This window comes from Podarcis liolepis, assembly GCF_965112155.1.
Source record: "Podarcis liolepis genome assembly, chromosome: 15".
NCBI classification, from domain to species: Eukaryota; Metazoa; Chordata; class Lepidosauria; order Squamata; family Lacertidae; genus Podarcis; species Podarcis liolepis.
In genome coordinates this window covers 1,032,813-1,059,031 of record NC_139566.1, presented here as the reverse complement: position 1 = coordinate 1,059,031, position 26,219 = coordinate 1,032,813, and the positions used below count along the sequence as shown (strand labels likewise).

At 51.9% G+C, this 26,219-nt stretch overlaps 4 protein-coding genes across 13 annotated transcripts in view; 1 reads left to right on the top strand and 3 right to left on the bottom strand.

The window, feature by feature from the left end:
• The window catches only part of LOC310694261 (SLAM family member 6-like), a 79,553-nt gene extending 78,695 nt beyond the window's left edge, over window positions 1–858 (bottom strand). For 3 of the 6 annotated variants that reach the window (XR_014519578.1, XR_014519579.1, XM_083477334.1), the window contains exon 1: window positions 748–852. The gene's annotated coding sequence lies outside the window, so the exon portion shown is untranslated. Of the gene's footprint in view, window positions 1–747 lie in introns of all 6 variants that reach the window. The other 3 variants (XM_083477337.1, XM_083477336.1, XM_083477335.1) reach the window with 2 other exon arrangements.
• Window positions 1–9,289, top strand: part of LOC310694191 (methyltransferase-like protein 25B) — a 56,238-nt gene extending 46,949 nt beyond the window's left edge. Inside the window, exons 1-9 of one of the 5 annotated variants that reach the window (XM_083477149.1) lie at window positions 889–952; window positions 2,503–2,610; window positions 2,930–3,057; window positions 3,327–3,543; window positions 4,553–4,615; window positions 4,714–4,860; window positions 6,139–6,794; window positions 7,813–8,000; window positions 8,242–9,289. In XM_083477149.1, coding sequence (XP_083333275.1) covers window positions 2,515–2,610; window positions 2,930–3,057; window positions 3,327–3,543; window positions 4,553–4,615; window positions 4,714–4,860; window positions 6,139–6,794; window positions 7,813–8,000; window positions 8,242–8,360 — 1,614 coding nt within the window. In that variant the 5' untranslated portion in view covers window positions 889–952; window positions 2,503–2,514 and the 3' untranslated portion in view covers window positions 8,361–9,289. Of the gene's footprint in view, window positions 1–888; window positions 953–994; window positions 1,247–1,506; window positions 1,616–2,047; window positions 2,611–2,929; window positions 3,058–3,326; window positions 3,544–4,552; window positions 4,616–4,713; window positions 4,861–6,138; window positions 6,795–7,812; window positions 8,001–8,241 lie in introns of those variants that run through there. The other 4 variants (XM_083477150.1, XM_083477147.1, XM_083477148.1 and 1 more) reach the window with 4 other exon arrangements.
• MRPL24 (mitochondrial ribosomal protein L24) lies at window positions 9,198–14,950 on the bottom strand. The gene is made up of 6 exons (XM_083477340.1): window positions 14,790–14,950; window positions 12,590–12,777; window positions 11,812–11,907; window positions 11,351–11,454; window positions 9,958–10,088; window positions 9,198–9,708 (listed from the first exon to the last, which is right to left on the bottom strand). The coding sequence occupies exons 1-6, from the start codon at window positions 14,866–14,868 to the stop codon at window positions 9,572–9,574; spliced, it is 735 nt and encodes a 244-aa protein (XP_083333466.1). The 5' UTR covers window positions 14,869–14,950; the 3' UTR covers window positions 9,198–9,571.
• Window positions 14,951–15,908: 958 nt separating this feature from the next.
• LOC310694271 (uncharacterized protein) lies at window positions 15,909–23,086 on the bottom strand. Its single transcript, XM_083477367.1, has 6 exons — window positions 22,427–23,086; window positions 21,144–21,167; window positions 20,795–20,874; window positions 19,611–19,670; window positions 19,326–19,517; window positions 15,909–16,298 (listed from the first exon to the last, which is right to left on the bottom strand). The coding sequence occupies exons 1-6, from the start codon at window positions 22,618–22,620 to the stop codon at window positions 16,039–16,041; spliced, it is 810 nt and encodes a 269-aa protein (XP_083333493.1). The 5' UTR covers window positions 22,621–23,086; the 3' UTR covers window positions 15,909–16,038.
• Between the last annotated feature and the right edge of the window lie 3,133 nt (window positions 23,087–26,219).

Below are 26,219 nucleotides of genomic sequence, written 5' to 3'. Positions count from 1 at the left end.
AAAGAACAGCTTCTATCCGTGGGATGTTAGGCTGCTGAATGAAAAGATAACAACAGGACAACTGAGTTTCGGGTTTGGTGGGTGGGTGTCAGTAAACGAGGGGAATTAAGACTAAGAGAGCTGAGTGGGGGGTGCACTCGTGTAATCTCACTGTATACAAGTTGTGCAAGTGACAATAAAGTATTTCATTCATTCATTAGTTGCATAGAAGAACAACATATAATCAAATACAAGCAATCAAATACAGTTTTCCCCTAACCCCCCCCCAAAAAAACCAGCCCCAAGTACGCCCAGGTAGTTACATTAGTAATATAATGAAACAAAAAATTATTTCTAGTTGCTGGTTTAAAAACTATCATTCCACATGTTCCCCTGTGTGTTAGGTGGTTTAAATGCTTGTTCTTTCTTTGATGCCTATGCAATAAAGGAGGACTGCGTTATGTAAAGGTTCTGTAGTTTCTCACGTTGCTTTCTTTCCTTATTATTATTGTTATTATTATTATTATTATATGGAACCCGGGAGGTTCCCTGGCGCCGAGCCAAACCAACGGAAGCCGTGTTTTTACAGCAGCCATAATAAGTTGCCATGCGAAGACTTTGGGGCGATGGACTGATTTGAGTCAGTCAGTCAGTCAGTGAGTGAGTGAGTGATGGGGGGGGCGGGGGGGTATTTTCTGAGGCGCCTTTCGCCCCCGAGTCGGAACGAGGCTCGCCCGGGAAAGCGAGCTTGGCGGAGGAGCCACTTACTTCCGCAGTCCCGCCTGGGACGGAGAGGCCTCTCTTCGGGGAAGGCGCAGAGAGAGAGAGAGAGGCGAAGGACCCCCGGCAGCTCCGCTCCAGTCAGAGGCGGCGGTGAAATGGCGCCTCAGGCCCAGGGGGCCGGATCTTGTGCGCAGGAAGCTCTTCCGGGTCAGGACACAACTACTTCCGGCGCGAGGGAAAGGCCGCGACGGTACCGGCTCCTCTCTTTGCCCCGGCGGGCGGGGTTTCGAGCGGGAGGGGAGGGGGGCGGGGCCCTCCAGGCTCACGACGCGGGGGGGGGTCCGGGGAGGCGGGTCCCGCCCCCTGGAAAGGCCCCCCTGCCCCCTCCCGCCGCTCTGTGGGGACGCAGGACCATAGACGTGGCACGGGATAGAGCGGCCTCTTCGCACAGTCTCTCTTACTCTCTGGGTGCCCCGCCTGGAGTGAAGAAGGCCTTCCTCGGATCGGGGTCCGGAAGGGAGCTGTGTTTAAGGCTGCTTTGAATGCGCCTAATTACCTGTGTGTTTCTAAACAGAACATGCATTGATAGATGATGGTGATAAAAATAAATAATAATTATAATTATTATTAATAATAATAATTTATTATTGATACCCCGCCCATCTGGCTGAGTTTGTGCCGTTTTTGTTGGAATTACCTGTGTGTTTCTAAACAGAACATGCATTGATAGATGATGGTGATAATAATTAATAATAATAATTAATAGTAATTTATTATTTCTACCCCACCCACCTGGCCGGGTTTCCCCAGCCACTCTGGGCGGCTCCCAACACAACACTAAAAACAGAATAAAACTCCAAACATTTAAAACACCCCTAAACAGGGCTGCCTTCCAATGTCTTCTAAAAGTCTGGTGCAGTCTTCCACGTCTTATGTCTGCTTCGTATTACTTTCTTTCAGGTTACATCCTGCGGTGACCCAAAAGTACCAGAAAGGGTTACTTCTGGGTTTCACTGCTCGCGCATGCGCAGACGCACAAAATGACATGCGCAGAAGCGGCGAATCACAACCCGTGCGTGCGCAGATGCGCTGCTGCGGGTTGTGCTCTTTTCATGTTGCGTATGGGCCTCCGGAATGGATCCCATTCACAACCAGAAGTACCACTGTAGTTGTTTATTTTCTTGACATCTGATGGGAGATAGATAGGGACATATATAATACATGTACGTTAAAGGTAAAGGGACTCCTGACCATTAGGTCCAGTCGTAGCCGACTGGGGTTGCGGTGCTCATCTCGCTTTACTGGCCGAAGGAGCCGGTGTACAACCTCCGGGTCACGTGGCCAGCATGACTGAACCGCTTCTGGCGAACCAGAGCAGCGCACGGAAACGCCGTTTACCTTCCCGCCGGAGCGGTACCTATTTATTTACTTGCACTTTGACGTGCTTTCGAACTGCTAGGTTGGCAGGAGCAGGGACCGAGCAACGGGAGCTCACCCCGTCGCGGGGATTCGAACCGCCGTCCTTCTGATCGGCAAGTCCTAGGCTCTGTGGTTCAACCCACAGCGCCATACATGTACATACATAGTTTTCATTCGATTAACACTTATTTGTGTTTGTTTTTGTCTTCCCCATATGTTTTCAGCTGCTCTTATGTTATCTGTAAGCTGCCCTGAGTCAGGGGAAGAGGCAGAGTACACATTAATTATTATTACTATTTCCTGCTTTCCGCCACTGCAGGGCGCAACATCAATGAAGCCACAGTGAAATAACATTCCCCTCTTTCGCCTTCCCTTCTGCAGAGTCTCCTTGCGATGGTCGGCTTCTCCCTGGAAGCCCAGAAGCGCTTAGCGGCCGACATCACCCGCGTCCTCTCCCTCTACGGCTTCATTGCGGATGCCTACATCATTGTGAGTCAGCCCCCATCTCCACCGCTGTGGGGCAGAAAGGGATCTGGGGAAAGGTGGCACCGGGATCTGCATGATGAGCAGGGTGGGGGTCCTGGGCTTTTCCTGGAAGAATCTGGGAGGGGTTGGGATGTTCCCCATCTCCCAACTCTTTGCAAGGCTGCAGGCACACCATACATTTAAAGAACCCTGGGAACTATAGTTTTCCCACATTGAACTACAGTTCCCAGCACTCTTAACAAACTGCATTTCCCAGGGGACGGGGGGCAAGAAGCACGCAACTGTAACCCTGTTCCACCCCACCCTCTTTCTTCCCTGCTAGGAGTTTTTCACAGACAATCTGTGGGGCAGCCTCCCGCCGTCCTGGCAGGCCGCCCTGGCTGACCTCCAGCCCCCACAGCTGGCCACCCTCCTACTGGAAAACAGACACACCAGAGAGGAAGAAGCCAGGTAGGGTCGAGGGTGTTGTGGGTCTCCTTGGGCAGCCTCAAGGGTGCATCCTTGGAAATGGGTGCATTTGAACCCGCCTTGTATGAACGGAGGGCCAAAGGGATGCTGGGCTCCCATCGAAGCACTTTTCTCACGGTTTGAAAACACAGAGGCTGTGTTGTGAATTTAATTTTCTGTCCCTCCCCTGCCATTAAAGACGAAGGAGAACGTGGGTGGTTTAGAGCCTCCACGTTACCTGCCACCACTTGTCTCCCTCCCCCCCCCCCCAGGTACAGCTCGGTTTGGCCACTCTCCCTGCTGGCCTTCAAAGCCTCTGCCCACACCTTGGCCTTCCCCAGGAGGCCCAGCGGCTGGGCCGGCAAGTCCACGGAAGCCGGGAGGCCGGAAGAGTTCCGGGACAACCAGTGCCAGAGCTCCAGGCTTCCGCCGCTGTTCCGGAAACACGTCAAGCCCAAGAAGCAGCACGAGATCCGTCGGCTGGGGCAGGTACGGCTGAGCTGGGGAGGGAGGGCGGCTCGAGTCAGCGAGCCCAGCTGCGTGTCACCAAGGAGGCAAGAACTGCTACCCCCACTGCCAGGCCCAGCCCTGTTCTCACTTGTTCCCTTTACATCATGCCCAGGTTGGCAAACGCACCACTACCGGAAAGCATTCTCAAAACAGGGCATTTGTTTTCTACAAATCAGGGATTTGGGGGTCACCAGGAACACACGTCAGATGCCAAGCCTGAGTACAGACAAAGGTCTTTTTTTAAAAAAAAAAAATTTAATCATTTTGTCAATACAAACAACAACTGCAAAAGACACATACAACAAAAACCATAACAACAATAACACAATTTGACAGTTCAGATTTGAATACACTGATATACCTATGAATAAACCTTTTTAACAATATTTTCCCACCTCTCTTTCCTCTCCCCACCTCCCACCATTATCCACCTTATCGCTTAAATATTCTTTCCAGATTTCTTCCTATTTATTCATTCTTAATTTGTGTCGACATGCAATTCATTCGTATGTAGCTAATCTGTCCATATTATCAATCCATGTTGAACTCACTCCTGAAAGCCAATTACGAGGGAGGCGGGCACAACTCCCGAAGGAGGATCTTCCACAAACAGGAAGCCACCACTGATAAGGCCCTGCTGTGAGTCAGTGCCAACCAGGCCCAGAATAAGACCTCCACAGCCTGTCGGAGGGTCCAAGCAAGGCATCTGCTTCGGGGGGGGGGGCTGTTGCCAGAGCTGCTGCGGGTCACTGCAGGAACTACTGCTGTGCTTCTGATGCCCCCGTGGCCCTGCCCACCAGTGTTTCCTTCGCACACTCCCTTCCACCACCTCCTCCAGCCACAACTGGTTACCTCTCCTGCTGTTGCCCATCCTCCTCCTCTCCCTCTCCTGGAAAGCAGCCGCTGCCCCTTGCTGAAGCCACCAGAGGGTCCCTCTACCTGGGGGGCAGCTCCACAGGGAACTCCCTGACTCCCGTTTCCCCCGCAGATGGTGAAACGGCTGAGTGAGCTCACGGGGTGCCGCCAGGTGGTTGACGTGGGCGCTGGCCAGGTAAGCAGGGATGGAGGAGGCCTCTCGGGTTCCTCTTCCTTTTCGGAGTCTTGCAAAGCCTGCTTTATTTACAGTGTCTTCTCTGCCCTTTCCCCCAGGGCCACCTCTCTCGCTTCCTGGCCTTCGGCCTGGGCCTCTCCGTCACCGCCATCGAGGGAGACCCCCGGCTGGTCGCCCAGGCTGCCAAGTTTGACCAGGAGCTGGTGCAGGCGCTGAGGAAAGAGAGGGCTAAGCGAGGAGGGCAGGTGAGGAGGCGGAACGTCAGGGGTGGGGAGGGGATGTGGTGTGTTGCAGAGGGTCCTGGCTTCCTGAGGAGGGGGCGGGGGCCAGTCCCTCTGGTCCAAGCCATGGCAGGCAGCTTCCCCAGGCACTTGGTGGATTCCCACACGGCAGGGGGTTGACTAGATGACTCTCGGGGGTCCCTTCCAGCTTCTGTGAGCCACGCGCCCTCCACTTACTGCCCTCTCCTTCTCCTTCAACCTCCATGGATCCCCCGGGCAGAATCCCAGGAGCTGAGCCTTCTAGGCCTCTATCTTGAATGCAAGCTCATCTGCGGTTCCTGCATTGAAGGGGTTTAGACTAGATGGCCCTTAGGGTCCCTTCCAACTGAAAATATCTGGGGGAACTCCTGTAGCTGACATCAGAAGCGAGGAGGAGTATTTTAAGGGGAGCAAGGAAGAGGGTGCAGGCTGTACCTAGGCATGTTGGCCTAGGACCCACGTACCTACAGGACTGCCTCTCCTGGTCTGCCCCGTGGAGGACCTTAAGGACCACAAATGAAAACATTTTGGAGGTCCCAAGTCACAAGGTGGTTAGACTGGTCTCAACTAGGGCCAGGGCCTTTTCAGTACTGGCCCCGACTTGGTGGAATACTCTGTCACAAGAGATCAGGGACCTGCGGGACTTGGCATCTTTCCGCAGGGCCAGCAAGACAGAGCTGTTCCGCCTGACCCTTATGTCTTCCCTCCCCTTATGGTTTTGATCTATGGGCTACTATTAAAATGAGGCTGCATTTTAAATTGCATTTTAACCTGTATTTTAAATTGGGTTGTCCCCCCCCCCTTATGTTTCCATTATAATTTTACTGGTGTTAGCTGCCCTGAGCTCAGCTTTGGACGGGGAGGGCAGGGTATAAATAAAATTTATTATTATGATGATGTCCACCAGAGGGACCTTGAGGAGCTGGCCAAGGGACAGAGGAGCCAATCCCAGCCCAGTGTGGAGATGCTGCCAATGGGGATGGAGCCTGTGGTCTCCCGCATGCAAACCAGGCTCCGTCCCACTGAGCCACAGCCCTTCTTTTCAAATTAAAGTAGGACACTAGTCCTCATGGTTTATGAAAAAATGGTTGAAATAGGAACACACCTTGTTCAGAGCCATATACCTTTGTTCTGGGAGCTCAGCAGGTTAGGCGGAGGCTGGCCCAAACCCCTCCTAGTCCCCAGGCAGGGGTCCTGGCCTCACCCAGCCCCTCCCTGGTTCTCCTGCCGGGTGACACCTTCTCCCTCTTCTCCTCCCCGCAGGTCCCCAGGGGCATATCTCTGGAGGGGCCGCGGCACGTGGCTGGCTGGGTGGATCCTGGGGCGCCATGGACCGAATTCTGGCAACTGCTGCAGCACCCAGAAGTGGAGGAGCGTGGCCCTGCGGTGGATGGAGGCAGCCTTGGGACAGCAGGAGTGGATCCTGGGGGAGAGGACCTCCCAGGCCCCCCGGGATGTGGGGCCAGCAGCGCCCCCGCCTGCCACACCCCCAGGGGGCGCCAGCTGCTCCTGACGGGACTCCACGCCTGCGGTGACCTGAGCGTGGCCCTCCTGCGCCACTTCGCCCGCTGCCCCGACGTGGTGGGCATCACCTCCGTGGCCTGCTGCTACATGAAGCTCACCACGGCAGAAGCCCCCGTCCTGCCAGGGCCTGGGCCCCCGCCCTGCCCCACAGAGCCCGGCTACCCCCTGAGCGCCTGGGTCTCCGCCCTGCCCGGCCACCGGCTCTCCTACAAGGCCCGCGAGGGGGCCTGCCACGCCCTCGAGGACTACGCCCGGCGGCTCAAGGGCCACAGCGCCGCCCTCAGGACCCACTGCTTCCGCGCGGCCTTGGAGACGGTGATCCGGGCTGCTGACCCGGCCAAGAAGCGCCTGGGGGTGCAGACCATCGCCAAGGCCCACCAGCTCACCTTTGGCGAGTGAGTGAGCCCAGGGGGCGGCGAGCGCCAGGCCAGGCAGCTCCACTGGAGAGGGTCTTTGGGGGTCCCACACAACTCTCTGGTTCCATGAGTCAGTTAAAGCTGTGGCTCCAAATGTCCCCGAGGATTTTGGGGGTGGGGGTGGAGGACAGCCCTGTGTGGACATGGGGTGGGGTCACAGCAAAGGTTGGCCCCAGAAACCAAGGCGCTGCCAATAAGCAGCCATGAACCTTATTAGCTGTGATTCCAGAAATGCTGGATGACCTCTGGGAGGCCCCTTAAATAATACGATGTAATAATAATTTATTATTTCTACCCCGCCCATCTGGCTGGGTTTCCCCAGCCACTCTGGGCAGCTTCCAAGATTTGGGGGGAAATGTGCAATTAATTGTAACTGTTTTGTACAGTGGTACCTCGGGTTAAGTACTTAATTGGTTCTGCAGGTCCATTCTTAACCTGAAACTGTTCTTAACCTGAAGCACCACTTTAGCTATTGGGGCCTCCTGCTGCCGTTGCGCGATTTCTGTTCTCATCCTGAAGCAAAGTTCTTAACCCGAGGTACTATTTCTGGGTTAGCAGAGTCTGTAACCTGAAGCGTATGTAACCCGAGGTACCACTGTGTTTTTTATCCTATACAGTGGTACCTCAGGTTACATACGCTTCAGGTTACATACACTTCAGGTTACAGACTCCACTAACCCAGAAATGGTTCCTCTTTGCTTCAGGATGAGAACAGAAATTGTGCTCCGGCGGCACGGCAGCAGCACGAGGCCCCGTTAGCTAAAGTGGTGCTTCAGGTTAAGAACAGTTTCAGGTTAAGAACAGACCTCCAGAACGAATTAAGTTCTTAACCCGAGGTACCACTTTACAAAGTTTGCAGTTCTACAGTTCTAATGGGTGTGGAAACCAAAAGGAACCCCCAAAACGGGGCAGAGGTGGGTGGGATTTCCCTGAGACCTTTTGCGCTTCAGCCCAAGTGCGGGGGCTCAGCACGGCTCTCTCCGTCTCCCGCCTCCAGGTACGCCCGCTTGGGCCTGGAGAGGGTGGGGCTGGACCCTCAGGCGACGAGGCTGGAGCCTGGCCCCCTGCAGGCGCTGCTGGCCCAGGAGGGGAAAGTGGTGGCCTTCTTCAGCCTGGCCCTCCTGCTGGCCCCCCTGGTGGAGACCCTGCTGCTTCTGGACAGGATGATCTTCCTGCAGGAGGAAGGTAAGCGAGGGGGGGGTCCCCAGCCACCATTCCTGCGCTGAAGGGGGGTGGGCCAGATGGCCTTTGGAGGTCCCTTCCAACTCTGCGATTCCACGAACGAGCACTAGAGGTGGACATCAACCCCGCAGGCCCAGTGGGAAGGAAGGGCCCTGTTCCAAGCAGCCTTCCCCATACCTGTCACCCCCCCGAATGTTGCCCCCAGCACAGCCAGGACCCTCACTGGGCTCTCCTCCCCAAACAGGGTTCCACTGCCAGCTGCTCCCGCTCTTTGACCCCGCCTTCTCCCCCCGCAACCTGGTGCTGGTGGCGGCCAAGACCCCTCTGGGCTCTGCTCTCTTGGACGTGGCAGCGGAAGACTGAAGGGGACCGCTTGGGGATGTCTGGACCCACACACCCTGCCCCACACCGCAGGAAGCCAGAGAACAGGAATACCCAAGAGGGAAAAAGCAGGGCATGGGCACTCTGGACACCTGGATTCAGCCACAAAGGGGGCTCCTGCTCCCATCATCCCTGGCCAGGTAGGGGTCAGAGAGGGTGGAAGAGATCTGGAGAGGTTTTCCCCTTTCCATCTGCGCCATGGAGGCAAACAGGCTCCCAGAAGAGGCATGGAGATGTGGACAGCCTGACACCTTCCTCCTTGGCCCCCTCCTCAGCAAGGAAATGCAGAGGAAGGCAAAAGACCCCCACCCACCACCAAGTCCAGCTGAGGAACAGACTCTCCCAGGACTTTAAGAGCCGCAGAAAGCAGCTGGGAAGGGAAGACTTCCGGAAATTCCCATTACTCATAAATTTCACAAGTGTCTGGGCTGCTCATTTCCATCGTTTTCTGTGTTTTTTTTCATGCACTGGGGCATTTTATGCATTGTAACTTTGCCGCTGTTTTTATTCATTTGTTGAATGTTTTTTAATTTATTAACATAACTGTTGAGAGAGATTTCGGATTACCTGCTATTTTCAGAATGAGTTTCACCGTGTACTATTGTGTCGCTGTTCTATTATTACCATGTACAGTGGACGCTCGGGTTGCGAACGTGATCCATGCGGGGCGCACGTCCGCAACCCACAGCATCCGCAACCCACGGGTTGCAATTCAGCACCTCTGCGCATGCGTGACCCCCAAAACCTGGAAGTAACCCATTCCAGTACTTCTGGGTTTCGACGGTCCGTAACCCAAAAAAACACAACGTGAAGCATCTGTAACCCGAGGTATGACTGTACTATTTTATTCTTGACTATTACCTTCGTTTGATACAATTTGTTTATCCGAAAGTCCTATCCTTTATTATGACCTTTTCCACCTTGGATCAGATAGTTCCGTAGACGTGTGACCTTTGCTTCTACGGCTCATAAACCGCCTCATGGGACTAACGATACAGATAGATGGTATAGTCAGGTTTGCCAGAGGAGAACGGCCACCTCCACAGACACAAAGCCACACTCAGATTCCGGTTTAGGGGGCCCTTCATCAGGAGGCAACAGCCCCCATCTCAGCCTCCTCCTCAATCTCCCCCCAAAGCTGAGAGTCTTTTGGGGTCCAGGCAGTGGGGCACAGATCCGCGGGACGAAAGGCCTCAATACCAGTAGGACTTCCTGAAGCGGCGTGTCTCCACAATACCCATGAGCTCCATGATCTCCTCCTGGAACGTCTTCAAGGAAGGGACGTAGGTCTTCTCCAGAGCGTCCTCAACAGACGTGTCCTTGGGGCAGTCTTCAGCAGCAAGGCAGGGGGGAAAGGAGGAGAAGAGAAAACGGGGTGCAGGAAATTAGGAGACTGGGTGTGTTTTTTAATGCTATGGTGCAGGTTCTGTAAACCCAGAACCAAGTTTCTAGTCCACATGACAGAGGACAGCTCAGAACCAAGGCAGGGTCCGCCTGAGGCAACAGGTGAACAGATTCCCTTTTCCCCACAGAAATCCACTCCATGACAGCTCCACTCCCAAACGCAAGAGCCACTCACCTGTCCATTGTTCTGGGACGATGCCATCGTCTCTCTGCTCCAAGGGCTTCGGGATGATCCTGCCGGTCCGGAGGGAGACGCGGACCCTCTCTCCTTCCTCCGTGTAGCGCCATTCCACCTCGGTGGGCAGCCTGGGGGGGCAAGGGGCAGACGAGAAGGGAGAGGGGGGCCCAGGGAGAGTCCAGCGGGGATGGGGAAGTGGGGTTTGGGGGGGCGTGTTTGAAAGCAAGCTCAAGCTGAATTTCAGCATCTGCTAAAAACATTCTTGCTTAAGCCACCCAGATGCTTCAGAAGTTGGTGTGGGTTTAAATTTTCTGTATGCTGTAATTTTTAACAATTGAGCGACATACAGTTTTACGAAATATAAATAAATAAACTTAGTCCGTGGATCAATCATCAAGCTGCTAAACAACAATAATACAAATATCATTGCTATTTTTCTGCAGTCTTTGATTATATGGCCCACGGGGAAAATAAGTCCCCAGGTGTTTGTTGTCGTAACAAAAAAGGAGAACAATCGATATTTCATTTACCTAGCAGGATTTAAATACCTCTTAATCATCCTTAATCTCACCGGCTGGTTTACAAATAATATTAAATGTTCATTTTAAAAAATCCTGAGACTTTCATTCTACAGCTTCCGGAGACAGACCTCTTATCTTTGGATACTTGAGAAATATATGTTTATGCCCCAACTTATTTCTGTGATCTAACTTGTTCAAAACTGTTTTTAAGATTGTGTTTTAATCGCTGGAAACGGCCCTGGGACCTTGGGGTGAAGGCCAGTTAAATAATAATAATAATAATAATAATAATAATAATAATATACAACAAATTACGATGGAAGGCTAGAGGGTTTTCCTCTTCTTCCAGCAAATGAGCCTGCTGTTTAGAGGCTTTTAGAACATTCAGTAGTTTAGAAAAGCTCTTAAATAAACGAAGGGGAGCCTAACCTCTGGAAACGAATCCACGGTGCTTTCAGGGGGACGCCGTTCACCCCCCGCAGATCATGGGATCACAGAATCATCGAGTTTGGAGGGACCCAAAGAGCTATCTAGTCTATGGGTAGGCAAACTAAGGCCCAGGGGCCGGATCTGGCCCAATTGCTTTCTAAATCCGACCTGCAGACAGTCCAGGAATGAGCAGAATGTGTCCTTTTATTTAAAATGCATCTCTGGGTTTTTTGTGGGGCATAGGAATTCCTTCATTTATTTTTTCCCCCAAAATATAGCCCGGCCCCCCACAAGGTCTGAGGGACAGTGGACCGGACCCCTGCTGCTGGAAAAGTTTGCTGGCCGCTGAAGTCCAACCCTTGGCCACGCAGGGATCACAAGCAATGAATTCAGGAATGGTGATCAAGGGGCAAATTCTTAGTATTGCCCTGCCCCCTTACCTGTCAGTGGGGTCGACCAGGGACACCCAGTTGATCAGAAGTGGACCCTCACTGGCCATGTACATCCCACCGTAGGCGCCGGACTTGCCCGTGTATCGGTAGTGCTACCGGAAAGGGGAGGGAAGGAATAATAATAATAATTTATAATTTATACCCCACCCATCTGGCTGGGCTTCCCCAGCCACTCTGGGCAGCTTCCCACAAAATATTAAAATACTGTAATGCATCAAGCATTCAAAGCTTCCCTAAACAGGGCTGCCTTCAGATGTCTTCTAAAAGTCTGGTAGTTGTTGTTCTCTTTGACATCTGGTGAGAGGGCATTCCACAGGGCAGGGGCCACCACCGAGAAGGCTGAGCCAAAGAGCACATAAGGGTCTCAGTGTGCCAAAGCCCCCAGAACACCCCACTTCTCTCCTGGGGGGGGGGAGCCCAAGGGCACCACCACCATCATCATCACTTACCACATTCAGGCCCTCTAGAACGACCCAGTTCCGCTCTCGGATCACCTGGGAGACCATCCCCTGCTTGCCCACGTCCTTCCCCTTCAGGATCTGGACCTGAAAGGAAGAGAGAAAGGGATGGGGGTGGAAGGGAAGACCCCCGGTTGGGTGGGCGGCCCCATTTGGGGGCAGGTAAGGGACCGTCCAGGATCCTGACCTCCGGCCGGGAGGAGAGACCCGCCTGCCTTGCAGGAATGGCCAGCGGGCAAAGCTCGAAGGACCGCAATAGTCTCTTCAGCCAGGCAGAGTTTTGCCACCTTATTTATTAGGATTATTGGTATCAGGTAGGTGCCCTTCGGAACTCCCTGCCTGTTGACGGCAGGCAGGCAGCTTTGCTGTATCCTTTTCAGTCCCTGCTAGAAAAACATTCTCGTTCAGGCAAGGCTACCTAGATGGCTTAGCAAGCTGGTGTGAGTTTTATTTTGTTTTAACTTTTGGGACGTCTTAAATTATCGTTGCCATTTTTTTCTCCTTGCTAATTTTATTGCCTCTTTTTTAGTAAACCACGATGAGGTGGTTGTATTTACAACCCACCAGGGTATAAATTTTAGGAAATAAATATTCTCCATCTGTTGTCTGCTTTTCTCATAGAGTAACCCAAACCACCTCACTCTAAAAGCCCCAGGGAAGAGCTTTGCTCAGTGCCTAAAATCAGGTAAATGTGTCACCAGGGACAGGGGCGCTGCCAAAGCGAGTGAAACAGACAAAGTGGGTAGCTGAGAGCAGGTTGAGACCTCACCGTGTCGCCCTTGAAGAACTTCCAATCCTCGTCTTTGATGGGCTCCACGGGGATCTTCTTCCGCCAGACCCACGGAGGGTTCTTGGCCTTGTCGGCGACCGAGCCGGGCCGGTTCATGCCATAGCGGTAGCCGGGGTGCGGCTTGAATTTCTCCGCCGCGGCAAGGAGGACGGAGAGCCTCATGGTCCCTGCGAGGAAAGGGAGGCCCAGGGAGGTCAGTCAGTCCGTTGTGGGTTTTTAAAATACCGTATTTTTTGCACCATAACACTCACTTTTTTCCTCCTAGAAAGTAAGGGGAACTGTCTGTGCGTGTTATGGAGGAAATGCCTACGGGTGGCATGCCTACGGATTTTCCTCCTCTAAAAACTACGTGCATGTTATGGTCGGGTGCGTGTTATAGAGCGAAAAATACGGTACTTTTATTTTGTAGTACATATAATACATATAACAATACAAGTACATATAAATAGAGACAACCAAAATTACAAAAGAAAATTCCTTAATAATAGTAATGGGGGGAAACTAAAAAACTACAAAAAATATCAAAGTACATGGCATAAAACATAAGCCACTATGGGAAAGAAAAGAAAAAGAAAAAGAAAAAAAGAAGGGGAGCTGGCCCTGCACCATTGGGGGGCAGAGCACAGCCCCAGGGTCTTGCAGCCCTCGACAGCCCCTCTCTTCCTCCCTGAATTTCCCGGTCCTCCTTGAGGACTAGAACCTTGAAAGCGAACATTAAATTGTTTTTTCTTCCCCCATTATGTTTTTACTGTAATTTTACTGGTGTTAGCTGCCCTGAGCCCGACTCTGGCCAGGGAGAGCGGGGTATAAGTAAAATTTATTATTAGTAGAATCCTAGAGTTGGAAGAGACCACAAGGGCCATCGAGTCCAACCCCCTGCCAAGCAGGAAACACCATCAGAGCACTCCTGACATATGGTTGTCAAGCCTCTGCTTAAAGACCTCCAAAGTAGGAGACTCCACCACACTCCTTGGCAGCAAATTCCACTGTCAAACAGCTCTTACTGTCAGGAAGTTCTTCCTAATGTTTAGTGGAATCTTCTTTCTTGTAGTTTGGATCCATTGCTCCGTGTCCGCTTCTCTGGAGCAGCAGAAAACAACCTTTCTCCCTCCTCTATGTGACATCCTTTTATATATTTGAACATGGCTATCATATCACCCCTTAACCTCCTCTTCTCCAGGCTAAACATGCCCAGCTCCCTTAGCCGTTCCTCATAAGGCATCGTTTCCAGGCCTTGGACCATTTTGACCTAGTAGTAGATCTAAATTCGGCCCTGCACGAATAGGTATGTATACTAGTATACATACATAGTATATATGTATACTAATAGGTATGTATCTAAGACCATTTGCACATCACAAAATAGGTATTTTATCAAAGTAATTGTTGAAAAGTCCATGCAGAATGCAAAGTCCATGCAGAATGTAGGCACCCTATATATAGAAATGAGCAAACCGGTGATATTTTGGGGAGCAGGCGGGGCCCATGACTTACATCATAGGAGCCTACAAAACACTGTTGCTGGATGTAGGTTTTATTTTATTTGTTTTTTATCCTGTATTTTGGAAATGTGTGTCCAGATTACTATTTTTTCCTTTAATTTTTTTGGGGGGCCCCAAGACAGTGAGCCCCTAAGCTATAGCTTGCTTAGCTTATACTATGGGCTGCATTTTAAATTGCATTTTAACCTGTACTTTAAATTGGGGGGGGTCCCCCCTATTATGTTTTTACTGTAATTTTACTGGTGTTAGCTGCCCTGAGACCGGCTCTGGCCGGGGAGGGCAGGGTATAAATAAAATTATTATTATTAGTATTAGTATATTATTATTATTATTATTATTATTATTATTATTATTATTATTATTATCATCATACCTAAATCTGGCCCTGCACGGTGGGGAGCAGATCACAGCCCCAGGGGCTTGTAGCCTTCGACAGCCCCTCTCCTCCTCCCTGAATTTCCCCGCTCCTCCTTGAGGACTAGAACCTTGAAAGCGAACTCCCGAGGAGGGCGGCCCCCCTCCTGACCCCCCACCCCACCCCTGCTACCCATTTGCACCCCGGACCCTGGCCTCAGGGCCCCCTCTGCTGCTCCCCCCCCCCCCGTTTTGCAGGGAAGAAGAAGGTGCCCCCCCAAAAAAAATCCCTCCTGCCCCATGCGCTCCCTCCCCCAACTCACCTTCTGCCTCGCAGCCTCGCCGGGAAGACTGCGCACGCGCCAAGGGAGGCGGAAAGGGGGCGGGGCCGGCGCGGTGCATTCTGGGACTTGTAGTAACCCGGGAGGGAGGAAAACAGCTGTTTGCAGAGGGAAGTGGAAGGAGAAAGATGCGCTTTGCATCTGGGAGGTTTCTTTTACGGATGGCCTTTTGTGAACTTTCTTTCTTTCTTTCTTTCTTTTTAATAAGATTTATTAATTGGACAATCAAATACAATCACATGTCAATAATGAACCCGAAAAGAAGAGGGGGAAAAGGCAGATGAAATTAATGGAACTATGCAGAATTAGATAAAATGACAGGAAGGATCCGAAACCTGCAGGACCACAGAATCTCAGAGGGCTGGAGTAAATATCTGAACTATCTGAGAAGCAATTGTAATAAACAGATCACGCTAGTAGAACTAGCAGAGAGGATTATGAAGAGAATTGTTAGTTAAGGGAAATTAAAAGTTATAGAGAAATTAAGAAATGTAGATTAAGTGATAAAGACTGGAAAATCTTCAGGTACCAAAAAGAACAAAGCAAATTTATGGTCTGTGTAAGTGAGAACTGTAGAAATCTGAAGACGTTAGCAGGACTGAAATAAATCTTATGTCATGGTTTAGTCTTTTACTAATGAAACTGTGAATTAAAGATTGGAATAAGAAAACCTGGGGAAGGGAAGGAGGGAAGTCAAGGGCTCTATGGAGCATAAAGTAAGATAGATGTAAAAATATTTGATATATTTGTTTGTTGGTGTATCTAAAATGAAACTTAATAAAAAGCATATTCAAAAAAAGAAAAATCTTCAGATATGAGAATCAAAGGCTGGGTGCCCTTCCATCCGCAGAGACTCCCTCCCGCCGTTCTGGCACATGGCCCCTGGAGGCTCACCCCACGTGGCTCTGGGGCTAGAGCAAGGTTAAGGCTGCTTAGAGCCGCAGGATTGTCAGAAGGGACCCCCAAGGGCCATCTAGTCTGACCCCGCGCAATGCAGGTATCGCCGCCTGAGAAGCGGCTACCCAACCAGTGTATCGATTGATTGCTCACATGGCATTTCACCTTTTTTGGGGGGGTTGTCTGCAAACTGACCGTGGGAAGTTTATTCAAGGTATATATTTATTAAATGAAAAAATAAAGGCCTTTCTTTTGTTTTCAGGAAGCCGCCCCCCCCCCCGGCCGCTGGAACGGTGGGCTGGGTCCGCCTGCTTCCGTCTCTGGCTTGGCATCTTCACCAGCTGCCCTCTGCCCCATCTCCAGGCTGGGGGGGCACCGGGAGGGGCGCCCAGGCCGGGGGGCTCTCCTCGCCCTCCCCTCCTCCTTCCTTGGGGGGCTCCTTCTCGTCCTCCTCCAGCTCCAGCTCGTGGGGGGGCACGCGGATGCCCAGCTTGGCTTCCACCTTCCAGAGCCGCCCCTGGACCTCCTGCAGGTTCTCCTTCAAGGTCTTGACGGACTTCAGGCAGTCGTGGCAGCTGCGGAGGTCCTTTTTCCCTGCGGGGAGAGGAGCGGCGTTCAGGGAGGGGCAGATCCAGCCCCCCCGCTTGCTGCAAACAGAACAGGAGGGACATTGGCGGGGGGGGGGAAGGCTTGCATCATTTTGCAAAAAGCAAGATGGATTTTTAAAATTAATAAATAATACTAATAAATTTTTATTTATACCCTGCCCTTCCCGGTTCAAAAACTGGGCTCAGGGCGGCTAAACATATTTAAAACAATTATAAAAGCAGCATAAAATACAGCATGAAAATGATGAATAACAATAAAATTCAAAAATCAAAAATCAATTAGATAATCGCCAGGGCTAGCTGGCTGAATTGGTCCTACTTGGGCCAGCGAGGAGACCAGGGGAGAATTAGCTGTGGGGTCTCAGAGCGGGTAATCTTCATAAAAGGGGAGGGGGAGGGAAGGAAGGGAAATAAAAGATCAGGCTGAATTCAGATTAAAGGCCAGGCGGAATAGCTCTGTCTTACAGGCCCTGCGGAAGGAGGTTAAATCCTGCAGGGTCCTGGTCTCCTGGGACAGAGCATTCCACCAGGTCGGAGCCACCACTGAGAAGGCCCTGGCCCTGGGGGAGGATAGTCTGACTTCCTTAGGGCCCAGGACCTCTAAACCAGTGTTTCCCAACCACTGTTCCGCGGCACACCGCGAGATGTTGCCTGGTGTGCCGCGGGAAAAATTAAAAAATTCGAAAGATTTTTATTTTATTTTTAAGTCAAATTTTCGATTGGGGCGCTGTCACTAGATGACCCCTGGGGTTCCCTTCCTCCCTCCCGCGCTGCGCCTCCCTCCTCCTCCTCCTCCGGGGAGGCCCTTCCTGGCTCTCGGCCAAGGCTTGGCGGCTGCCACTCACTCACTCGCTCGCCCACCCGTCTCTCCATCCCTGCACCCGGCCTCTCCCCCTCCGTCCCCGGCGCGGGGGCTGCCAGGATCCATAGTCCCCTCGCCCTTGGGCTCCGCGCCTGCGCGGGGTGCGCGAACTACGTTTCCCAGCGTGGCCTGGTGGGCTGGGCGTTTTGTTTGAAGCGCTCTTCTCCCGGCCATGGAATGAGCGCAGCGACGGCGGCCGGGCGGGCAGGGGCTCTTCCGCGCAGACCCCGCGCAGCCTGCCTGCGCCCCCACGGAGATCGGGCGGCAGGATGGAGCCCGGGGATCCCCGCGGAGGCGGAGCGGCGGAGGCGGAGGCTGCCCCCCAGGGAAGGCTGCGTCGGGGTTTTTTAATTTTTGCAATGCTGCATCCGCGCCGGAGGGGACGCATCGGACCGCGGGGAGACCCCTTGGCGGGCGTGCAAGGCAATGCATGCGTGCAGGCGTTGCATGGAGTGCAGTGCAATGCAATGGCAACGCGGCGCCCTGCATGCATGCATGCAACTTCCACCGGCGCTCCGGACTTGGCAGGTGAGGGGGGTCCCCAGTGGGCGGCAGAGAGAGCCGGGAGGGCGAAGGGGAGCCGGGGGGAGCAGCGCTGCTCCCCGAGCCGAGCCCGGGGGGAAACTTTGGCGTCGTTGCGCCGGGTGTTGGAAGCGGAGGCTGGCGGGGGCCCCTCACCTGCAAAACCTGGTCGCCTCTCATATATTTCGTGCATTGCATTCATCGCCCGCTTTCTCCTCCAAGGAGCTCCCGGGGGCGCGCGTGGTTCTCCCCGTGTTATCCTCGCAACAACAGCCCTGCGAGGTGGGTCAGGCGAGTGGCCCAAGGGAGCACCCAGGGATTGTCCTGGCCAGGTGGGGTGATTTGAACCCTGCTCTCTGCCCGGTCTTTGTCCTCATTTAGCCCCCACATGTGCATGACTGTGCATGACTGAGGTTTTCCCCCCTCGCCTTGGCTATGGTGTGAGTCTGTGCTGTTAATTAATGGGGTTCTGCCTTCGGAGAAGATGAGCCAGCCCTCAAGGAGGTGATTATGTAATTTGCCCTCCCGGCGTGACGCTGCACGCTGACGTCACGGGGCTGTAATGGTGGTGTGCCTCGAGATTTTTTTCATGAAACAAGTGTGCCTTTGCCCAAAAAAGGTTGGGAAACACTGCTCTAAACTACGGTTATTCATGGACCTTATGGTCCTCTGCAGAGCAGACCAGGAGAGGCGGTCCTGTAAATACGAGGGCCCTAAGCCAAAAAAAAAACCCTTTTGCTATTTTTATAGAATTGGAAGGGACCCCAGTGGGTCATGTAAACCCACCGTCTGCAATGCAAGGATCACAGCAAAACAGTCCCTGACAATTGGCCACCCAGCCTCTGTGTGAGTTGCTCTAGTCTCACTTGACCCCGGGAGGGGCAAGGCAGGGCACCGAAGCCCCCAAAACATTCATCCATTGCCCCTCTGTGGCTCCTGAGGTTTTGGCAGCTGTTGTCTCCCCCCCCCCCGCCAAAAAAACCCCCACACACCCCAGATCTTTGCAGCTTCCTTAAGGACTAGCATCTTGCATGCTCTAGTTATCTCTTGCTTGGGCTACTGCAATGCGCCCTACGTGGGGCTACCTTTGAAGGTGACCCAGAAACTACAACTAATCCAGAACGCGGCAGCTAGACTGGTGACTGGGAGTGGCCGCCAGGACCACATAACACCAGTCCTGAAAGATCTACACTGGCTCCCAGTACTGTCTCCCCCCATCGTTCGGCCTGGACACTGAGGTCCAGATCCGAGAGCCTTCTGGCAATTTCCTCCCTGCGAGAAGTGAGGTTACAGGGAACCAGGCAGAGGGCCTTCTTGGTGGTGGCTCCTGCCCTGTGGAACGCCCTCCCAGCAGATGTCAAGGAAATAAGCAACTATCCTACTTTTAGAAGACATCTGCCTTTAATGTTTATGGTTTTTTATGTTTTTAATATTCTGTTGGGAGCCAGATGGGTGGGGTACAAATAAATTATTATTATTATTATTATTATTATTATTATTATTATTATTATTGAAACGGAAGCAGAGATACTCAGGAAGCTGGAGCAGACCCTTCTCCCAGAGGAGGAGGAAGGCACAGGGATCTTGTGGGGGGGACGGAGGGGAAGCGCCCCACCCTCCCCTACTTACGCTCCCGGCGGTGGCGAGACTGGCGCTCCTGTGCTGCCCCCAGCTCTTGAATGAAGCCCAGAATCTCATGGTGGGGAATGGGGAAACTCGGAGTAGGTTGGGAAGAGGGTGGGTGGGCTTCTGCGGGTATTTCCTTGGAGGGCAGGGTCCCCATGGGCTGGGGGGCCTTGGCAGGGCTTTCCGGATCGTCACCTAAAAGAGAAACCCGGCAGGCCAGGAAGCGAAGGGTGGCCGGCTGCCCCTGACCCCCCTCTGTCCACCCACCCCCCCTCTCTCTGGGCTTACCATCCTCAACTGCCCCGTCTGGCTGGGGCTCAGCTCTGGGCGCCCGCCGTGGAGGACAGCCTGGAAAAGAAAACAACAGACCCTCCAAGTCTCCCTATTTTCTAGGGACAGTCCCGGATTTACAGAAGCTGCCCCAGTTTCTCATTTGATCCTGGAATGTCTCGCTTTTCCTGAGGACGTCCCTATTTTCATCGGAGAAGTGCTGGGGGGGGGGTATGCAGTGAAATAAAAAATTTAAGGTCTTATATATATATAATAAATGTCCATAAATGTACCAACCAAGCACGTACATAGATATGGGGACCACATGTCTGGAGCAGCACAGGAAGACCGCCCTGAAACCATTTTGGCTCTCAAACTGACCAAATGTTTTCTCTGCAAGGTCAAAGGAAAATGGAAAAGCCTCCCCATTGTCTTTTCCTTCACAAATCCTGTCTTAAGGGTATGTCTGTGTATGAATAGAGTGAGCCTGTGACCTGGCTCAGGAACTAAGTAGTTATCATTACAAAAGACTGGCCAGGCTCCCCAGGGTATCCAATCAAGTGAGCATTAACAGGTCACCTGCCAGACAGGAGGTAAACAACGCACTCAGATTTCTGTTGTAGACCACCTTTTCTGTGATGTAGGTATGATGTGTCGGGGAGTGGTCTTGGACTCCAAGGCGGGCAATTTAAAATGTCTATATAAGGGTGGGCACACCTTGGTTCTGGGTCCCTCCCTCCTCCTGTGGGGGCAGGGTGCACCCTGTTGCAACAGATCAATAAAGATCAGGCTTACGAGCTGCTTTGCTTCTCAATATTCTCTGCTTGGCCTCTGTCATTTTCTCTGACCAATGGAGAACCTGCAAAGGACTCTATAAGGGCTCTTGTGTCCCCCTTAAGGGAATAAGGGCAGATTTTGGTTTATTACAGCAGTAAGGGAGAAGGAGGTTCTCCTGGGCCATCACCCCCAATGGAGATCCAAGGAAATAAAGCACCACCTGTGTTTGCAGGTGAGCCTCCATCCCACCCACCTGTCTGCCACCTCGTCCGCCAGGCTCCTCTCTCCTGGGGTCTGTGCCAGTGCCCAGCCTGACTCCCACAGGAAGCCTTGCCCAGGTGCCCCAATCCAGGGCAGGCAGTTCTCTGGAGAGCAAACCCTTGGGGGGCTTTGGAGCCCCCACCCACCCCAGACCCGCTCCTCACCTTCTCCGACAGCCGCCTCCTTTGGCCCACCTTCCTGCTTCCCCTTCTCTCGCTTCCCCTCCTCCCTGATTTCCGACAGCCTGGGAGGAAGAGCTGGAGTCTTCAGGGCAGCGAATATTCGCACCGCAATTTTGTTTCATTCGTTCGTTTATTTATTGCCTTGATGTGTGGGTCCCGTCCCCCCCCCTCCAAGAGAGCCACTGAATCCCGGGGAAGGGGGCCAAGGGCTTTTCAAAGCCCCGAATGCAGCCCCAACTGCACGGTCTCTCTCGCCTTCCCCCTCCCATCCTGGGCCCAACAGAGCCCAAGGGTCCCGAGTCGAGGGTCCCAGAGACGCCCGCCTCCTCACCTGCGGTCTTCCTCGTAGCGGGATCTGGAAGAGGAAAAGGAGGCGGATCAGACAGGCCCTTCAGAAAGGATCCCAGTCAACTAGCCGACCCACAGTTGGGTCATGTGGGGGGTTGCCAAGGCAGGCTCAGAAGCAGGGGCCTCCCCTGCAGGGTTAGGGTTAGCATCCGAGTGGGAACAGGGCTATTATTATTATTATTATTATTATTATTATTATTATTATTATATTTATTCATCTCCTGCCTTTTCCCCAGACAGGGACTCAAGACACCTTACACAACAGACAAAATACAAGAAGCTGAAAATGTATGAAATGCAATTGTTAAAAAGCAAACTCCCAACAGGATTAAAACTGTGTTAGAATGGACTTATTGGAGGCTTTTAAGCAGAGGTTGGGACTCCTGTGCTTCCCGCATTGCTGCGGGTTGGACTAGATGACCGCTGGAGGTCTCTTCCGACTTTACAGTTTTGAGACACAATAATGAATTGCAGGAAGCTTCATCCAGCCTGAGGGCTGCATTCCTTTCTGGACTCCCTTCTGAGGGCCGCATGCTGGTGGAGGGCCGGGGTAGAAGTGGGCGGAGTAACCAGCATTCACTTTTACCTTTGTGCATTAGGCGGGTTTCTAGACACACAAAAACCTCTTTTCCATCCAGGCAAGCAAAAGGCAGGATCAGGCGCATTCCCAGACAGGGTGCAAAGCAGGGCTGGTGAGGCGTGTAGCTCAGGGAGAGGTCTGGAGGGCCACACTGATCCCACCACCCCCAAAGCCAGAGGTTTGCACTGGTGTAATAATAATAATAATAATAATAATAATAATAATAACATTTTATTATTTATACCCCACCCACCTGGCTGGGTTTCCCCAGCCACTATGGGTGGCTTCCAATGCAATATTAAAATACAATAGTCTATTAAACATTAAAAGCTTCCCTAAACAGGGCTGTCTTCAGATATCTTCTAAAAGTCAGATAATTGTTTATGCCTTTGACATCTGATGGGAAGGCATTCCACAGGGCGGGCGCCACCACCGAGAAGGCCCTCTGCCTGGTTCCCTGTAACCTCACTTCTCGCAGGGAGGCAACTGCCAGAAGGCCCTCGGAGCTGGACCTCAGTGTCCGGGCAGAACGATGGAGGTGGAGACGCTCCTTCAGGTACACTGGACCTGAAGCAAAAGTGTGCAAAAGCACACAAGCTGAGCTGGGAACCAGAATGAACCCAGAGAACGAACCACAGCAACACCTCGGCTTGAGGACCATTCCTGATGCTTCTCCTGGGCTTTACCTGCGGCAGCGGTGGTTGCAGGAGAACCAGCACTTCATCGCGCAACGGAGGAGGAGAGCTGAGGAAATCATCCTGGAATCCTCGTGGATCTCCGGGGAACCGAGAGTGCCAGAATCTGTGGCCAGTTGTGAGGTCACCGCCTGGTCAATCGTGGGCCACAGAAACTGCAGCTTGAACCCACCACACAGTGCCATATGGGGTGGGACTGTAGTAAAATTTAAAAATTCTGGGAAATGATATACAATGAGTTGGAGAAAATGTTCCAATTAACATTTGTAAAAAAAAGCCTGAAGCTTTCTTGTTAGGGTTTGTGGGAAAAGACCTGCCAAGGAAACTAAAAAACATTTTCATGTATGCGACAACGGCGGCAAGAGTCTTAATAGCACAAGGATGGAAGAATGAGGAAATCCCGACTAAAGGACTGTGGCAAGAGAAACTGATGGACTATGCGGAATTGGCGAAGTTGACACATAAACTGCGTGACAAGAACAACTGTGACTTTAAAGAAGAATGGGAACCTTTTACAAAGTATTTTAAGAAACAACAAAATGAACTGGACTCCTTGGCAGGGTTTGAATAAACATACACAAACTTTTTATTGGTAATTTAGATAAATTAAGGATCCTTACAATTTTATAACATGCAGAGAATCATATGCGCTGAAAAACCAGAGAGTCTGTTATGTTGAAATTCTTAATAAAAAATATTCAAAAAAGCTGGTTCCTCAAGTAAGAAGGACTTGTCACAATATGTTCACTCACATCTATTTTATGGTCCTCATCAAGATATCATACCCAAATATCCAAAAGCCAAGGTAGGGTGTTTTCAGGGTTTTCCCGCCCCCAGCCAGAATTTGCCAGAGCTCAGCTCCAGCACCTCTCAGGTGGGCGCCATTGCCATTATAAGAGACCAAGGGGGGAATTTATGGTGAGTTCTGGCACCTCTTTGTCTAGAAAAATAGCACTGGATGTTTTCAAGGCAGACAGAAAAGTTTCTCTTGATTATCAAGGTTCCTGGACATCACAGCCTGCCGTTTCCTCTCTTTGCCACAGCGAGGCGCTGCCACCTCAAGCACAAATTGCCATCCAACCCTAATTGCTCCATCCCAGGCGTGCTTTTAGTCGGAAGTGACTCCCACTGGCCTCAAGAGAACTTACTCTCAATTGGCCCGCCAGTTGGTTGAATCTGGCCCCTGTGGCAGTTTATTTCCTGGAGTAAAATCCTAAAAAAAACCCCTCAACAACTTAAGCTCAACTAAAGGTAAAGGTAAAGGGACCCCTGACCCTTAGGTCCAGTCGTGGCCGACTCTGGGGTTGTGGCGCTCATCTTGCTTTGTTGGCTGAGGGAGCCGGCGTTCAGCTTCCAGGTCATGTGGCCAGCAGGACTAAGCCACTTCTAGTGAACCAGAGCAGCGCACGGAAACGCCGTTTACCTTCCCGCCAGAGTGGTACCTATTTATCTACTTGCACTTTGAGGTGCTTTTGAACTGCTAGGTTGGCAGGAGCAGGGACCAAGCAACAGGAGCTCACCCTGTCGTGGGGATTCGAACTGCCAACCATCTGATCAGCAAGCCCTAGGCTCAGTGGTTTAACCCACAGGGCCACCTGCGTCCCTTTTTAAGCTCAAGTAGTTTGGGGTAAAATCATAAGAAAGCTCAACAAACTTCAAAAAAGGTAAACAATTTTGGCCGGCCCTCACGGCCCTTCGCTTCATCAAATCTGGCCCTCTTTGAAAAGAGTTTGGACACCACTCCTGCGGGAACTGTGTGTTTGTCTGTGTGCAGCTGAGAATACGCGCAGCCCTTGGGCAAAGCCTTCTCCACCTCCATGCATTTGTTTAATCCTCTTTTAAAGCCATTCCAGATCGTTGGCCCTCCCTGCCTCACCTGGGAGGGGGGTCCCACTGGCAATAGGGTGCTCCCCCTCCCCACAGAAGTCAGTTGAGCCTTCAGGGACACAGGTGAATCTAGGAGCACCCCTTTAAACTACACAACTGTCCCTTCATCCCCTTTTTCCATCTCCACCGCATCAAGCAGTTGGTCCCTTGCCTTTCTCTCCCTGACCTAGCCACTGTGATCCACGCGACAGTCACCTCCAGGCTTGATTATTGTAACTCACTCTAGGTGGGGCTGCCCTTGAAACTGACCCAGAAACTCCAGCGGGTGCAGAATGCTGCAGTGAGACTCCTTACGGGGTCCTCACTGCAGGATCACATTCACACGGTGCTATACCAGCTGCACTGGCTCCCAGTGGAGCACAGGATCAGGTTTAAGGTGCTGGTTTTGACCTTCAAAGCCCTATATGGCCTAGGACCCTCGTACCTACGGGACCACCTCTCCTGGGATGTCCCACGGAGGACCTTACGGTCTTCAAACAAAAACATCTTGGAGGTCCAGAGCCAGGGCTTTTTCGGCCGTGGCCCCGATCTGGTGGAACGCTCTGTCCCAAGAGACCAGGGCCCTGCGGGACTTGACATCTTTCCACAGGGCCTGCAAGACGGAGCTGTTCCACCAGGCCTTTGGCCAGGGCACAGTCTGACCCCCTCCTTTGGCAATCCTCACAGAACTCTAGCCCAATGGTTGCCATTAATTTGATTTTGAATTGATTTTAGAATGAATTGATTTTAGAATGCTGTGTTATTTTTATTGTTGTTAGCCGCTCTGAGCCTGGCTTTGGCTGGGGAGGGTGGGATATAAATAAAAAATTCTTCTACTTCTTCTTCTTCTTCCTCTTCTTCTTCTTCTTCTTCTTCGGCACAGCAACCCTGTCCAGAACTGTGGAACTCCTGAACTCCAGGACCTGGGAACTTCTCAACCACAAAGTCTCCATCCTACCAGTGTTATAAGAAAAAAATCTGCTCCTTTATCCCTTATGGGGTATCAAAGAGCCCATATAGAGTCCTTATGCAAGGTTTTCTATCGGTAGGAGAAAAGAACAGAGGCCAACCAGAGAATATTGAGAAGCAAAGCAGCTAGCAAGCCTGATCTGTATTAAACTGTTGCAACAGGGTTCCCCGCTCACCCCACGAAGGAGAGGAACCTAGAACTATAGTGTGCAAGCTCTTATATAGACATTTGAAAATAGCTCAAGACCACCCCTCAAAACATCATACATACATCGCTGAAGGGGTGGTCTAGTCAGAAAACCTGTCTGCCAGCATACCTGATAATGGTCACTGGTTGCTTTTACCAAGGCATCCTGGCCATTCTTTTGTGATGGTAAATACGCAAGTTCCTGAATCCAGGTCACAGGCTCACCCTATTCACACACAGATACGCCCTCAAGACAGGATTTGTGAGCAAAGAGACAATTGGGAGGTTTTTCCCATTTCCTCCCTCCTTGCAGAGAAACATTTGAGGTCAATTTGGGAGGGTCAAAATGGTTTCAGGATTGCTCTCCTGTACTATTTCAGACACACAGTTTATATACTTACGTTATGTGTTTGCCTTGTAAATTCATGAACATATGATTTATATACATGAGACCTTAAAGGTAAAGGGACCCCTGACCATTAGGTCCAGTCGTGGCCAACTCTGGGGTTGCGGCGCTCATCTCGCTTTATTGGCCGAGGGAGCCGGCGGACAGCTTCCGAGTCGTGTGGCCAGCATGACTGAACCGCTTCTGGCGAACCAGAGCAGCGCACGGAAACACCGTTTACCTTCCCGCCGGAGCGGTACCTATTTATCTACTTGCACTTTGAGGTGCTTTCGAACTGCTAGGTTGGCAGGAACAGGGACCGAGCAACAGGAGCTCACCCTGTCGCGGGGATTCGACCTTCTGACTGGCAAGTCCTA

What these genes read in the sequence shown, in the direction of transcription:
- MRPL24 (XM_083477340.1), bottom strand. Translation starts at nt 14,868, where the DNA reads ATGCACCGCGCCGGCCCCGCCCCCTTTCCGCCTCCCTTGGCGCGTGCG. An exon ending in GCGAGGCTGCGAGGCAGAAG is followed by an intron (nt 12,778 to 14,789) that starts GTGAGTTGGGGG and finishes CTTTCCTCGCAG; the next exon opens with GGACCATGAGGCTCTCCGTC. An exon ending in CGTCCCAGAACAATGGACAG is followed by an intron (nt 9,709 to 9,957) that starts GTGAGTGGCTCT and finishes TTGCTGCTGAAG; the next exon opens with ACTGCCCCAAGGACACGTCT.
- LOC310694271 (XM_083477367.1), bottom strand. Translation starts at nt 22,620, where the DNA reads ATGGCACTGTGTGGTGGGTTCAAGCTGCAGTTTCTGTGGCCCACGATT. An exon ending in TGCAACCACCGCTGCCGCAG is followed by an intron (nt 21,168 to 22,426) that starts GTAAAGCCCAGG and finishes TTCCTCTTCCAG; the next exon opens with ATCCCGCTACGAGGAAGACC. An exon ending in CGCTACGAGGAAGACCGCAG is followed by an intron (nt 20,875 to 21,143) that starts GTGAGGAGGCGG and finishes TCTTCCTCCCAG; the next exon opens with GCTGTCGGAAATCAGGGAGG.